This window comes from Zeus faber (assembly GCF_960531495.2).
Source record: "Zeus faber genome assembly, chromosome: 2".
NCBI classification, from domain to species: domain Eukaryota; kingdom Metazoa; phylum Chordata; class Actinopteri; order Zeiformes; family Zeidae; genus Zeus; species Zeus faber.
This window is the reverse complement of record NC_137189.1, coordinates 10,072,938-10,085,824: the sequence shown is the minus strand read 5'-3', so window position 1 is coordinate 10,085,824 and position 12,887 is coordinate 10,072,938. Positions and strand designations below refer to the sequence as shown.

The following is a 12,887-nucleotide window of genomic DNA, read 5'->3' as shown; positions in this document are numbered from 1 at the left end:
AAATGACAGACTCTAACGTGAATACTCTCGCTGTGTCTCCTTTATTTCCCTCCCTGTAGCTCTTAACGCCAAACCTGCCGTCAACGTTCACCTTTGGAAAGCCCTCCATCCTCTCCTCCTACCCTGCTCCGTCACTTCTTGTACAGCGCTTACTTGGCCAAAAACGCCCGCTCGCACTGACCCTTTCCTGTGACCCTGGTTGCCATGGAGAACCTAAGCGAGCTCCAGAACCCCCTGCTGGACAAGAACAGAAAACACATGGTCAACGGTTACGGGGGAGATTTCCCCAACAACCAGTACCAGGAGAACATCATTAACTACTTTGTCGGAGGAGGTGTCGGCGGGGGTGGAGGAGGCGGAGGGAAGGTTAGTAACGGCAACGTGGTCGTCGGCGGCAACGGAGGAGGTAACGCCACCAACGGCAAAACGAAATCAGGGCAGCTTCTGGACGCCACCTCCCTGCAGCTGGCCGTGGAGGCCTTCTACCGGCCCAACTTCATCCTGTACAAGGAGGACAGCAGCAGCACCAACAAGGCTAAGGAATACAAAAGCGAGTGCTGCGAGACCACCTTCACGGAGAAGGGGAAGGGGAAGGAGTCCGGGGGGACGGAGACGCCGAGCGCCGAGGACCCCCAGGCCAAGCTGCTGGAGGACGGCGAGCACGTCAAGATCCAGACTGTCTCCTACGAGGTGGAGGAGGAGGAGTACGTGGAGTACGAGGTGAGATGATTGAGAGAGAGAAATTGGAGAGAAAGAGATAAAGCGACCTGAAGAGTTCACCTCTTTCTTGAGCTTCGGCTCTTATCGAGTGACTCAGCAAGAAAAAAAAAGAGAGTCACATTTTTCAGACTCTTTGTTCATTAGATTGAGTCGGTGTAATGAGAGTCAGAAGAGTCGGTTCAGCACTGAGTTGTGAATGGAATTCTCACAAGAATAATTTAATTCTGTCAAAATTATGTATTTAGGTGGCGTGCAAAGTCACATTCAGTCACATTCAATATGAATCATACCAAATGTATTCATACTTTTTGCCATCAATTCTAATCATTATGACTTAGTTAATTATGAATTATTCGCTATTTTCGTTTGAGAGTTGAGTCTCAGTGAATCTGGCGGAGTGACTCCCGACTCCTGAGTCATTAAAATGATTTGTTCGATAGGAACGAATCGTTCATAAGTCTGTCATCACCTTCTTGCATTTATACAGGTCTTTGTGGAAGTGTATGTGGCCGTGAGAGAGAGAGAGGGAGAGAGAGAGAGAGAGAGAGAGAGAGAGAGAGAGAGACAAAAATAGAGACGGAGAGCGAAACAGAGAGAGAGAGAGAGAGAGAGAGATAGAGAGAGAGAGGGAGAGCCTGTGTTTGTACCTTTTGCTGGCATAACCGGTACTATGTTTGATGCTGGGATCAGATGGACATTTTGCTGATCTAGCAACCTTGACCCCAATCCAAATGTCGAGTAAAATCCACCATTAGATCTCCTGTGCCTGCATCACCTAGGGATATTAGCGAGCAACTTATTTTATTTTTTTTTGCATAACCGACCGCACAAAGCTCTCTAAGGGGCTAAAGGGATCAGACTGAGCAGCGGTGAAAAAAACAAACAAACACATTTTCTACAGCTGCTGTATCCTGCCAGGCTGTAGGTCTAATGGACTGGCTGATGCACACGCCCATGTCTCACAGAAAAAACTGGAATGTCTGCGATAAACATGGAGCTGTTAAAAAAGCTAAGCAGAAAAGCAGACCACATGCTGCGAGGGACTTGTCTTGGCGGGAACGCATGAAAAGGGAGCAAGAAAGTCACAAGAAGAGAATCTCCCACAAGAAAAATACGACATTGACAAAACAAACAAACAGGCTCCTCTAGTGGGTTTCACAAGCAGACGATTAAGAGGTTATTTTCATCTCATGAATACATACACAAACCAAACAAGCTTAACATGAATAGAATGAGATTCAAAAATGCATGGAACATCTTGTTAACCCATGAGGTGGTGACAAATGTATTTCCATATTTGCAAATTCTCCCAAAGCCGAAACTTTGCTGGTGTCCATGCATTCATTTATGAATAAGGGCGGTTCTGCATTTGAGAGGATCTGTCATTTGGATGGCCAACCTGCAGTCACGCACTCACAAATGTTTTTCATTTTTATTTTTTGTCCAGGTACACAGCCATCATATCAGGTTGGCATGTACCTCTGCCAATCACTTTGATGGGATAAAAAATACCAAGGCTATCCAGTCTGTATGAGGACTGACAGGCTTTCATGGCATGGTATGCAACAGCATTCAGGTCAAATTACACGGTCTGGATTGTCTGCAGAGTGAAAAGTGTTCCTCACATTGCATTGCTTAGTTAGGTGAGTACCTATTTTTTTAAATGCTAATGATACATGGGTTTAAAACTCAACTTTTACGGCACATAGCCAATGGCCCTGGTCACCCCAGAAATTGGCAGTATGAGATTCCATTGCATATCCTTGAGAACAAGGCAATTCCCGTGCCAAGGTTAAATAGCTGGTTAGAGGTCGAGGTACCTCATTAACTTTAAACAGTGAAACACAAAATAAGGAAACCTAATTACACCATCTACTAATGGTGCACTAGGCCTATCCTCAACCCAAATAAACCAATGATTGAATGGATCAAGTGTTTGAAGACTCAGATGAATACAGTTACACACAGTTGATATAATGACACTTTTGTTGAATATGATGCATCTGGAAACTGTGTGTCTAATCCCTAAAACGAGCTACAGGTACTCCTCACTTAACGACCAAATTCCGTTCCTAGGACCAGGTCGCTAAGCGCATCGGTCGATAAGCGAGGACCCGTGTAATTTCACGGTGAGGGGGCATGGCCATTGCGAATGCTAGTCTAGTGAATACTGACAGACTGGTGGAACGAGACTGAGACTGAGAACGGTGATGAGATGATATGTATACAGTGTATATAGTATATATAGTGTATATTGTGTAAATAGTGTATAAAGTGTATATAGTGTATATAGTATATAGCTGGAATTAGCCCAGGAGCAGATCACATGTGTCATGACACAGGCTCCTCTCCTGAGTGTGTGGGGATGGGGTTTTTACCTGTTGCTCGTTAGACCAACCAATGAGCAACAGGTATGCAGCTACTCTGACCCCAATTACCAGGTCAGGTGTAGCTGCTCAAACCACACCATCCACCACCCCACATCACCACAGTTGCATTCAACTGTGGTGATTGCCATTATAACTCTGTCTCACTCTAATAACATTTTTGCAATGTGGGTGTGGATGAATGGGGCAGAAGGGCAGATGTCCTTGAACAAGCATCAGTTCTTGACATCTCCTGAACGTCAAGATGGCCAATCGAATATATGTGACAATACCACAACACCAATGCTTATCTAGGACTTACAATACAATAGGACATGGCAGGTTTTCAAGGATTCGCTGTAGTAAGTGGCACAATTTCATAGAAACAGAATGGATGAAATATAACATCTTAAAATGACTAGAATTTCCCGGTCAGCCTCCAGAAAGATGTGATCTACTTCACTGCCGATATCACACCTCTGCCACCAAATTTAAGCGAGGCATCATTGCACTTGGCACAGTCCTTGAATTTTAAACTCGCTCATTATGGATAAAGGATTTTTGCAGATTCCTTTTCCATCCCTATGTACAGTTACAAGTTTTTTTGATGAAGGCTACTATACTAGAAAAAAATGCGGTTGAAAATATATTATGCAGGAAAATAATTGATGGAATATTCTGCCATTCATCAGAACCGGTCACCGCAGACTGCTTTACACCAAACGGCCACTTTTTACTAGTTTGGATCTTTTTGGAGATTTGACTCTTTTCGAGAGACTCAGTAAAAAGCTTTATTAAGTTTTCAGACTCTTTGCTCAGTTTGATTCAAAAAAAAGAGTCAGTTCGGCTCTGAAGAATTGGGTTGGCTGTGACCTCTATCCAGAGGGGAGCATCTTCAAATCAAATTCCCCTCCAAGAGGATCATCTGGATATGTAAATTCAAATCTAACCTCCTGAAAAAAGGATGACCTTGGAATATTTATGTGTCTCTGCCAAGCACATAGCAATAACAATGGTCATCCTAACAAATTGCTAAGTACAGCTGGCTCGTAGGGTCCTAACCACTTTCACAAGCAATGGACGAACATTGATAGCACGAGCTGTGTTATTATGTTCAATTAACAAACAAACGCCCTACGTTAAGCATCATGAGAAGCTTATTTTCCAAAATTTTGGTTTATGAAACTAATTCTGTCAGCATATTTATGGGTGTATGTGTTTATGTATTTATGAGACAAAAATAACGTCAGTGGTGCCCAAGCTGTGTGCTTAATCCTATTGATGTTGATGATGGGTCAAAAATTCCATAGTTCACAAAAATATTCATCAGCTCACAAAGGAGATTCAAAGTGATGTCAATTTATATTTTGCTGTAACACAATTTTATTAGCAAAAAAAAAATGCCCAAAGACACGTTTAACCTTGCTAGTTAGGCTCCTAGGGCTGAAAGAGTCTTACTTTTAGTGATGCAGACTTGCAAACGATTCGTTCATCCCAAACACATTTTCTAAGTGACTCAGGGGTCAGGAGTCACTCCAACAGCGAATGACATCTTCGACTCAAACTGAAAATAATTACTGAGGACTAGATACAATCAAGGCAAAAAAGGCCAAAGCATTTGACATTTTTGCATTCTTCAACCTAGATAAGCAATTTGACAGAATTAAACGATTATTGTGAGAATTCCAATCACAAATTGAAGCCGAACCAACTCTTCTGACTCTCGTTCAGCATTCACAAGTAGTCCTCCCTCACACACCGTGCATTACACCAACTGAATCAAATTAACAAAGAGTCAGAAATAAATAGAACGACTCTTACAAATATTACAAATTGCTCTTACAAATTGCTCTCGCTATTACAAATTGTTTCTTGACTGGGTGACTCAAGAACCAAATCTGGAAAAAAAGAGTCAAACTTTTGGCTCACTGATCTGACTCACTTTAAGCCCACAGGTTCTCAAATAACCATTTGTTTGAAGGGTGCTCTGCAAACATTTCAGTTATATACAGCATGTTGTGAAATTTCATATATAAATATGCACATATCTTATTTGTTATGAATTATTAAGTGATGAACAGAATCTGATAAAGTAAGTTGCGGTATAACTCTACCTCTATTGATGGAGTGAACCGTGATAATATTTAATAAACTCGCACCCTTCCGGTTGATGACTCATTTTTATCCATGAATCTTTGCCACCGTACTTAATTTTTTGTGCAAACATCATCTTAAAGGGGACCTATTATGCTCCTTTTTTAGTTAATATAGGTCTCTGGGGTCCCCAAAACATGTTTTTGAATTTTTTTTTCTGAAAATACCATTCAGATTATGCATTCTAGCCATTCAAACATACCTCTATACTGTCCTGCTCCGAAACAGGCTGTTTAAGTGGGAGGAGCCACCCTCCCAAAGCCCTGAGTTCTGTGACCCACTGGGGTTTGAGCACAAGTTCTGGGTTTTGTGACCCAATGGTGTCGTTGTATTTGCCCCGTAGTGTTCACTATTTTCACCTCATCAGTGCACCAAAATCTGTTTCTAAACAAATTTGAGGTGAGAAATAAGTAATCCACTTGCTGGATCTTCACTCATATTAGATCTGCAAGGCCTTGTTCAAAAGTTAGGCCTGGATTTTATCGCCGTGCTACAGGCTTGTGTGAGACACTAACACTGCACCATGACGCACCAGGACTCTTGGATGCAGGGATTTATTGTTCCATATAAATGTTGTAAAACAAATTAAAATAAAATAAATGTATCTACAATAAAAACACAGAATTTTTATTGGTTTTGTTTAGAGAAGCGCACAGTGGATCGTGCACTGCAGCCTACAATGTACTGCAAACATTTTTTTCAAAATAAAAATAATATTATTTTAAATACTTACATTTCCATCGTTTCTTCACAGACAGTTGGTATTAATTCCTCTTTCTTTCAAAGATTTGTTTGTTGAGTTACTCAGATGGGGGGGATTCTAATTCTAATGTGTTTCAATGCTACGTACTATTGAGACACAAATCTGAACGGCTCACTAAAAACTGACTGGGTTGTCTTATTTCACAGTTTGTGTGTTAGTCAGAGACCATCAGAGACCAAAATGTGTGTGCACAAGCACTGAAAAAGTGAGTTTTGCATAATAGTTCCCCTTTTAATTGGCTCACATTTTATTCCAAAGACCAGAGCTAGGAAGTCGTTCCTCATTATTCTAAGTATGTCAACGCTCTCAGCGGTCACGACTTCCAGTAGGGCTAAAGATATTGATATTGAATCCTGTTGTTGTAACTTATTATCAATTTTCACGAGAAAAGTCTGTGTATTACTTGGTTTGCCAACATTTTTTAGTCATTACTATTAAAAAAAACTTCTTACCTTTCAGTTTTTGAAGTATCGCTTCTTAGTGGGATTTTTGCTTTTGAATTTATTATTATCATATAATTTTTTTGTGTTCAGCTGATGGTCTAAAATGTGTAATTCTTGAGGTGCATGAGGTTGTTACAACTAAAAAACACTAAAAGTATATTATATAATTAATATTTATTATAATATATATTATATATATGTGGGCCCACCACCTGCAGGGATAGGCGTTGGGGTCGGGTGCAATGCCAGCCGGGCAGTGGGCAAAGGCGGGGACCTGGGCATGCTGATCCTCAGCATTGCAGACTGGTTCTAGGGACGTGGAATGTCACCTCTCTGGTGGGAAAGGAGACGGAGCAGGTGCGGGAGGTGGAGCGGTACCAACTAGATATAGTTGGGCTCACCTCTACGCACAGCACTGCCTCTGGAACCATCTCCTGGAGAAGGGCTGGACTCTCTCCTTTTCCGGAGTTGCCCAGGGTGAGAGGCACCGGGCGGGTGTGGGGATACTCACGAGCCCCCAGCTGAGTGCCGCTGTGTTGGAGTGAACGAGATGCTCGCCTCTATGCGACTACAAGTTGCTAAGGGGAAAGCTCTGACGGTTGTGTGTGCTTATGCCCCGAACACCAGTTCAGAGTATTCGGCCTTCTTGGAGTCGCTGGGTGGCGTCCTGGAAGGGGCTCCGCCTAGGGACTCTAATGCTCTACTGGGAGACTTCAACGCTCACGGAATGGGGTGATTGGGAGGAACGGCCTGCCTGATCTGAATCCGAGTGGTGCTTTGTTATTGGACTTCTGTGCTAGTCATGGATTGGCCTTAACGAACACCATGTTCGAGCATAGGGTGGCTTATAAGTGTACATCGTACCAGACCACCTTAGATCAAAGATCGATGATCGACTTTGTGGTCGTGTCATCAGATCTGCGGCCGTAAGTCTTGGACACTCGGGTAAAGAGAGGAGCAGAGCTGTCAACTGATCACCACCTGGTGGTGAGTTGGATCAGATGGTGGGGGAGGCTGCCAGACAGACCTGGTAAACGCAAACGTGTAGTGAGGGTGAACTGAACGCTTGGTGGATGCCCCTGTCTGTTTTCAATTCCCACCTCCTGAAGAATTTTTCATGCATCCCGGGGGAGGTTGGGGACATGGAATCCGAGTGGGTGATGTTCAAAACCTCCATTGCAGAGGTGGCTGCTAGGAGCTGTGGTCGGAAGGCAGTCGGTGCCTTCCTTCACTGCTGGTGGACACCAGCAGTGAAGGAAGCCGTGAAGATGAAGAAGGAGGCCTTTCGGGCTTGGCTGGCCCAGGGGTCTCTCGATGCAGCAGACAGGTACAGGCAGGCTAGAAGGTCTTCGGCCTCGGCGGTCACTGAAGCAAAAACCCGGGTGTGAGAGGAGTTCGGGGAGGTTATGGAGAAGGACTTTTGGTTGGCCACAAGGAAGTTCCTGCAAACTGTTTGGCGACTCAGAAAGGGAAAGCAGGGCCTGGCTCAGGCTGAGTTCAGCCGGGGAGGAGAACTGCTGACCCGGACTGGGGATATTGTCGGGCGGTGGAAAGAGCACTTTGAGGAACTCCTGAAACCGACCAATACGTCCTCAGGGGAAGAGGCAGAGTCTGAAGACTCGGGGGAAGTTTCGTCCATATGCCTGGCAGAGGTCTCTGAGGCAGTTAAAAAGCTCCTCGGGGGCAAGGCGCTGGGGGAGGATGAGATTTGCCCTGAAATTCTGAAGGCTCTGGACATTGTTCGGCTGTCTTGGTTGACACGCCTCTTCAGTGTCGCATGGATGTCGGGTACAGTACCTGTGGAGTGGCAGATCGGGGTGGTGGTTCCCATTTTTAAAAAGGGGGACCAGAGGATGTGCTCCAATTATCGGGGTATCACACTACTCAGCCTCCCTGGGAAAGTTTACTCCAGGGTTCTGGAAAGGAGGCTCTGGCCTATTGTCGAACCTCAGATTCAGGAGGAGCAATGCGGATTCCGTGCTGGACGTGGAACAGTGGACCAGCTCTTTACCCGTGCAGGGTTGCTGGGGGGGCCGTGGATGTTTGCCCATCCAGTCTACATGTGTTTTGTGGACCTGGAGAAGGCTTCCGACCGTGTCCCTCGGGGTATCATGTGGGGGCTACTGAGGGAGTATAGGGCCCTTGGTACGAGCCATCCGGGCCTTGTACAACCAAAGTGAGAGCTGTGTTCGTATTCTCGGCACAAAGTCAAACACGTTCTCAGTGGGTGTTGGATTTGTCCCCGATTCTGTTTGTGATATTCATGGACAGGATCTTAAAATGCAGCCGAGGTGCGGAGAGTGTCCAGTTTAGGAACCTCAGAATTGCATCTCTGCTTTTTGCAGATGATGTGGTTTTGTTGGCCGAGTGTGAAGTGGTCGGGATGAGAGTCAGCACCTCTCGGTTTGAGGCCATGGTTCTCTGCTGGAAAACGGTGGATTGCTTGGGAGCGAGTTGCTGCCCCAAGTGAAGGAGTTCAAGTATCTTGGGATCTTGTTCACGAGTAAGGGGAAAATGGAGCGTGAAATGGACAGGCGGATTGGTGCGGCGTCAGCAGTGATGCGGGCGTTGTACCGGACTGTTGTAGTGAAGAGGGAGCTGAGCTGGAACGCAAAGCTCTCAATTTACCGGTCCATCTACGTCCCAACCCTCACCTATGGTCCTGAGCTTTGGGTAGTGACCGAAAGAACAAGATCGCGAATACAAGCGGCAAAAATGAGTTTCCTCCGTAGGGTGGCTGGGCTCAGCCTCGAAAGGAGCCAGTTGAGGTGGTTTGGCCATCTGATCAGGATGCCTCCTGGGCGCCTTCCTTTGGAGGTTTTCCAGGCACGTCCAACTGGTAGGAGACCACAGGGTAGACCCAGAACACGCTGGAGGGATTACATATCCCAGCTGGTCTGGGAACGCCTCGGGGTCCCCCAGGAGGAACTGGAAAACATTGCCGGGGAGAAGGGGGCCTGGAGCTCCTTGCTCAGCCTGCTGCCACCGCGACCTGGCCCCAGATAAGTGTAGGAAAATGGATGAATGGATGGATATATAATATTATTAAAAATACACCGCTCTCATTTTCACATTGATGTATAAAAAAGAAGAAAAGAAACCTATAGGGGATTTTACTTCCCTGCAATTTACCTTTCCAGTCATAATCTACACTGCACTACATCTATTCTTAGTCATATTATAGTTGCAAAATGTTTTTTGGTTTAAGAAAAATAATGTCCATATTACTGTGTCGGAGGGTTAAAGATGATGATAATTCAAGACATAAAAATGTCGTATTAAGAGAAATTTGGTAATTTGATTGCGGTTGGAAATCGACCAGTGTGCAATGGAAATGCAGAAAAAAATTGGCAGCTACAATGCCATGAAAGACCAATTCGAGTGGAGAATTTATCCTGAGCCCCGGGTGCACTTAGAGCTCTTATGCAATTTAATTAATTGTTTGTTTGTTTTTTCAGAATGTGTACTTTTTGCACACTAAAATAGCAGATCTATTGATGGTGACTATGGTAGCATCTGATGTTAATAATCTATAGATAAATTGTATTTATGTAACTTGAAGTTCAGATTAGTCTAAACTTCAGCAACGCTTAACAGTTGCTAAGCGACGGTGGCTAAGGTCGGATCCGAAACTTCACATCCGGAGCGACAGTTGAACAATTTGAACATATCCCGGATCCTCGATCCTCTTGCACCGGAAGATCACAGCTTCTTACGTGTGGAATCCGACTCTCCATTGGAATGAATGGACTTCTGATTTGTCATGTGTCGGATTCAGTATAAAGCTGACTTCCAGAGGAAACAAGTCAAATAGCAAGTAAATATGACTGAATTGACTGTTGTTTCAGGGGCATTCTTTTGTAATGACCAGCTGACAACAACGTTCTCTTTCTTTTTTGTATTCCTTTGTAAAGCGCATTGTGTTGCCCTGGTATGAATTGCGCTTTATAAATAAAGTGTGACTTGACTTGAAATCAAGCTGACCATTTTATAGGCGTCGATATTTGAAGATATTTGCACATCTAATGTATGGCATTTGGATGTATTGTATTTGGGTACATGTGAACAAAAATAGAAGATGGTTCAAAAATGTAATTGACTATACTGTAACTCCCAGAGTACCCTCTTTAACTCAACAAACAGATCATAATTCATTATACACAGTGTATGTCCTTCACATTGTTAAAAAAAAACATGTTTGTACAGGTGATAATTATCTCTGTGATTGTAGAGATTAGATTTAAAACTAATATTATATTTACAACTATCATGGTAAACAATCCCATTGTGTGGTCACTAAGACACGAGAAAAAAAATTTGAATTTTGTAACAATTAACAGATGAATGGTTGCATGGTAGGGCTTGTTGATATATTGTCATAATATTGATATTGTGACAGACAATATTTCGCATTACAGGAAAGGGAACTTCATAGACTGTTCTAGTCAACGCCTCTATTTGTTTGGTCATAATATCCACTTTACGAATGAGTGTTTAGTTAACAAAAGAGCTATTACAGGGCGCCCCAGAGAGTGCACCATATACAAGGCTGAGTCCTTACCACAGCAGCCTGGGTTAAAATTCTGGCACGAGGCCATTTGCTGCATGTCATCCTCTCTTTCTCTCCGCACTGTCACTATTGAATAAAGCATGAAAATGCCAAAAAAGATTTATCTTAAAAGAGCTTTTACAAATTGTCAGTAGTGGCAAAATCGCTATAATAGCACATAGCCACTACATTGTCAGCAGGAATCCCAAAATGTACTGTAAAGAGGCATATGCCACCTCTCCGTTTTCTTTCCCTGTGAGGAACGATCCAGTTGGTTTCTCTTTTAGTTTTACTGTTTCACAGCTTCTGTTTTCTCACTTTTTTCCATGACTAAGAGACTGAGAACAGTGGAGTGGCGTTGAGTCGTGCCCTGTATCTCTTCCATTCCAGTCCTCTTATTTGGCGTTAGTCATCGGAGAATCTGCTTATTTCTTTTCCTCCGCATCGTTTGTGAAGTTTGTGCTCACGATTTGTGTTCTTGGCTCCAGAAAATACAAAGCTTTTCTTCTCCTTTCACTGTGTTAATGTGAGCGCCTCGAAAGGTTGACTGTCTCTAGAGTTAAAGACCTTTGTGCAGCATGAAAATTAAAACAGGAAGCCTGGCGTCTCCCCGTTTTCATCAGCTCTCTGCTTAAATGGTTACAGCAATGAAAAGTTCCGCTTTTTTTGGAGATCCGGCTCCTTACGAGTGACTTGGTGAGAAGATTTGCAAAAATTTGATTCGTTCGATTGATTCGGTGTAATGAGAGTCAGAGTTGTGAATATAATTCTCACAAGAATCATTGAATTTGATCAAAATTATTTATTTAGGTGGACTGCAAAGTGTAAAAAAGTCACATTTAAATATGAATTGTGCCAAATTCCTTTTTTCACATTAATTGAATCCTCTGTAATCATTTTCTGTCTCATCATCTCTCTCTTTCACTCGCCCACTCACTGAGCTTGTGAGGCTGCGGGGCTCGAGGCGCTTTTGTGACTGACAACTCTCTGCTCTTTTAGTTCGTGAATCGAGAGCCTCGTCTCAGTTCAGCCTGCGTGTCCTGGCTGCAGCTTACAGAGTCTCGACGAACGCGAATCGTTTGCGATTCACGGTAGGCAGCTAAGGCTCGCCAAATGGTCCCAGCAGGTGCCTCATTGTGTCCTCAAAAGTGGCTTCATTAGAAGACAAGGCCTGGGTGAAAGTCTCAGAAATACCAAACAATAAATGCCAGTCAGTAAAGACAGGCATAGTGTTTAAGGCTCTGTTCTTAAAGACAGAGGAGAGACTTTAATTTTGAAGTCACTCATCCCTTTCCTTTTAAATTCTACTTGAAAGGAAAGACATGACAAGAACTGACGCCCCAACTCCTTTTGACTGTTTGACTTTGTAGATACCGACTTATCACTGAAGCGTTTTTCCTTTTTGCCTTGTTTTATTGTAGTGATTGAAATTGTGTGATGATGTAATGTCCATACAACCAAGACGGCACCCTACCACTTTGTATTTTCCATCCATCCATCCATCCAACCATCCATCCAGTCTCTTACCAACCTCTGCCACAGTGCACACATAGAAATTTGTACCAAATTATCTGACCCATAGCTCATATGAATAAGAATATGATACTTCACCTGATGTAACCCCCAACACCCACCGGACATTTTTGATCTGATAGTGCGTGAATTATCCACATGAATATCCCCCCCAAATAAACAGATCCTCTACTTGATGCCAGAGGACAGGGAGAAAAATATTCACAACATTCAATTTGTCTGCAGTGCATGAAATCAGCACGGGCCGCTGCGTTTCATATTCAGATTTTAATATGACACGCTCTGTTTGCAGTCTATCAATGAAAGCCTTTTCTCCAGCATAGACATTAAAAAATGATGTTGAAACAAGACCAAATCCA

General features: G+C 43.5%; 1 protein-coding gene across 1 annotated transcript in view; it reads left to right on the top strand.

Moving 5' to 3' along the window:
- Positions 1 to 204: 204 nt before the first annotated feature.
- The window catches only part of syndig1l (synapse differentiation inducing 1-like), a gene marked incomplete at both ends in the record, with an annotated part of 34,252 nt that continues 21,569 nt past the window's right edge, over positions 205 to 12,887 (top strand). The window contains one exon of the mRNA XM_080024421.1: positions 205 to 720. Within this exon, the coding sequence (XP_079880547.1) occupies positions 205 to 720 (516 nt within the window). The remainder of the gene's footprint in view (positions 721 to 12,887) is intronic.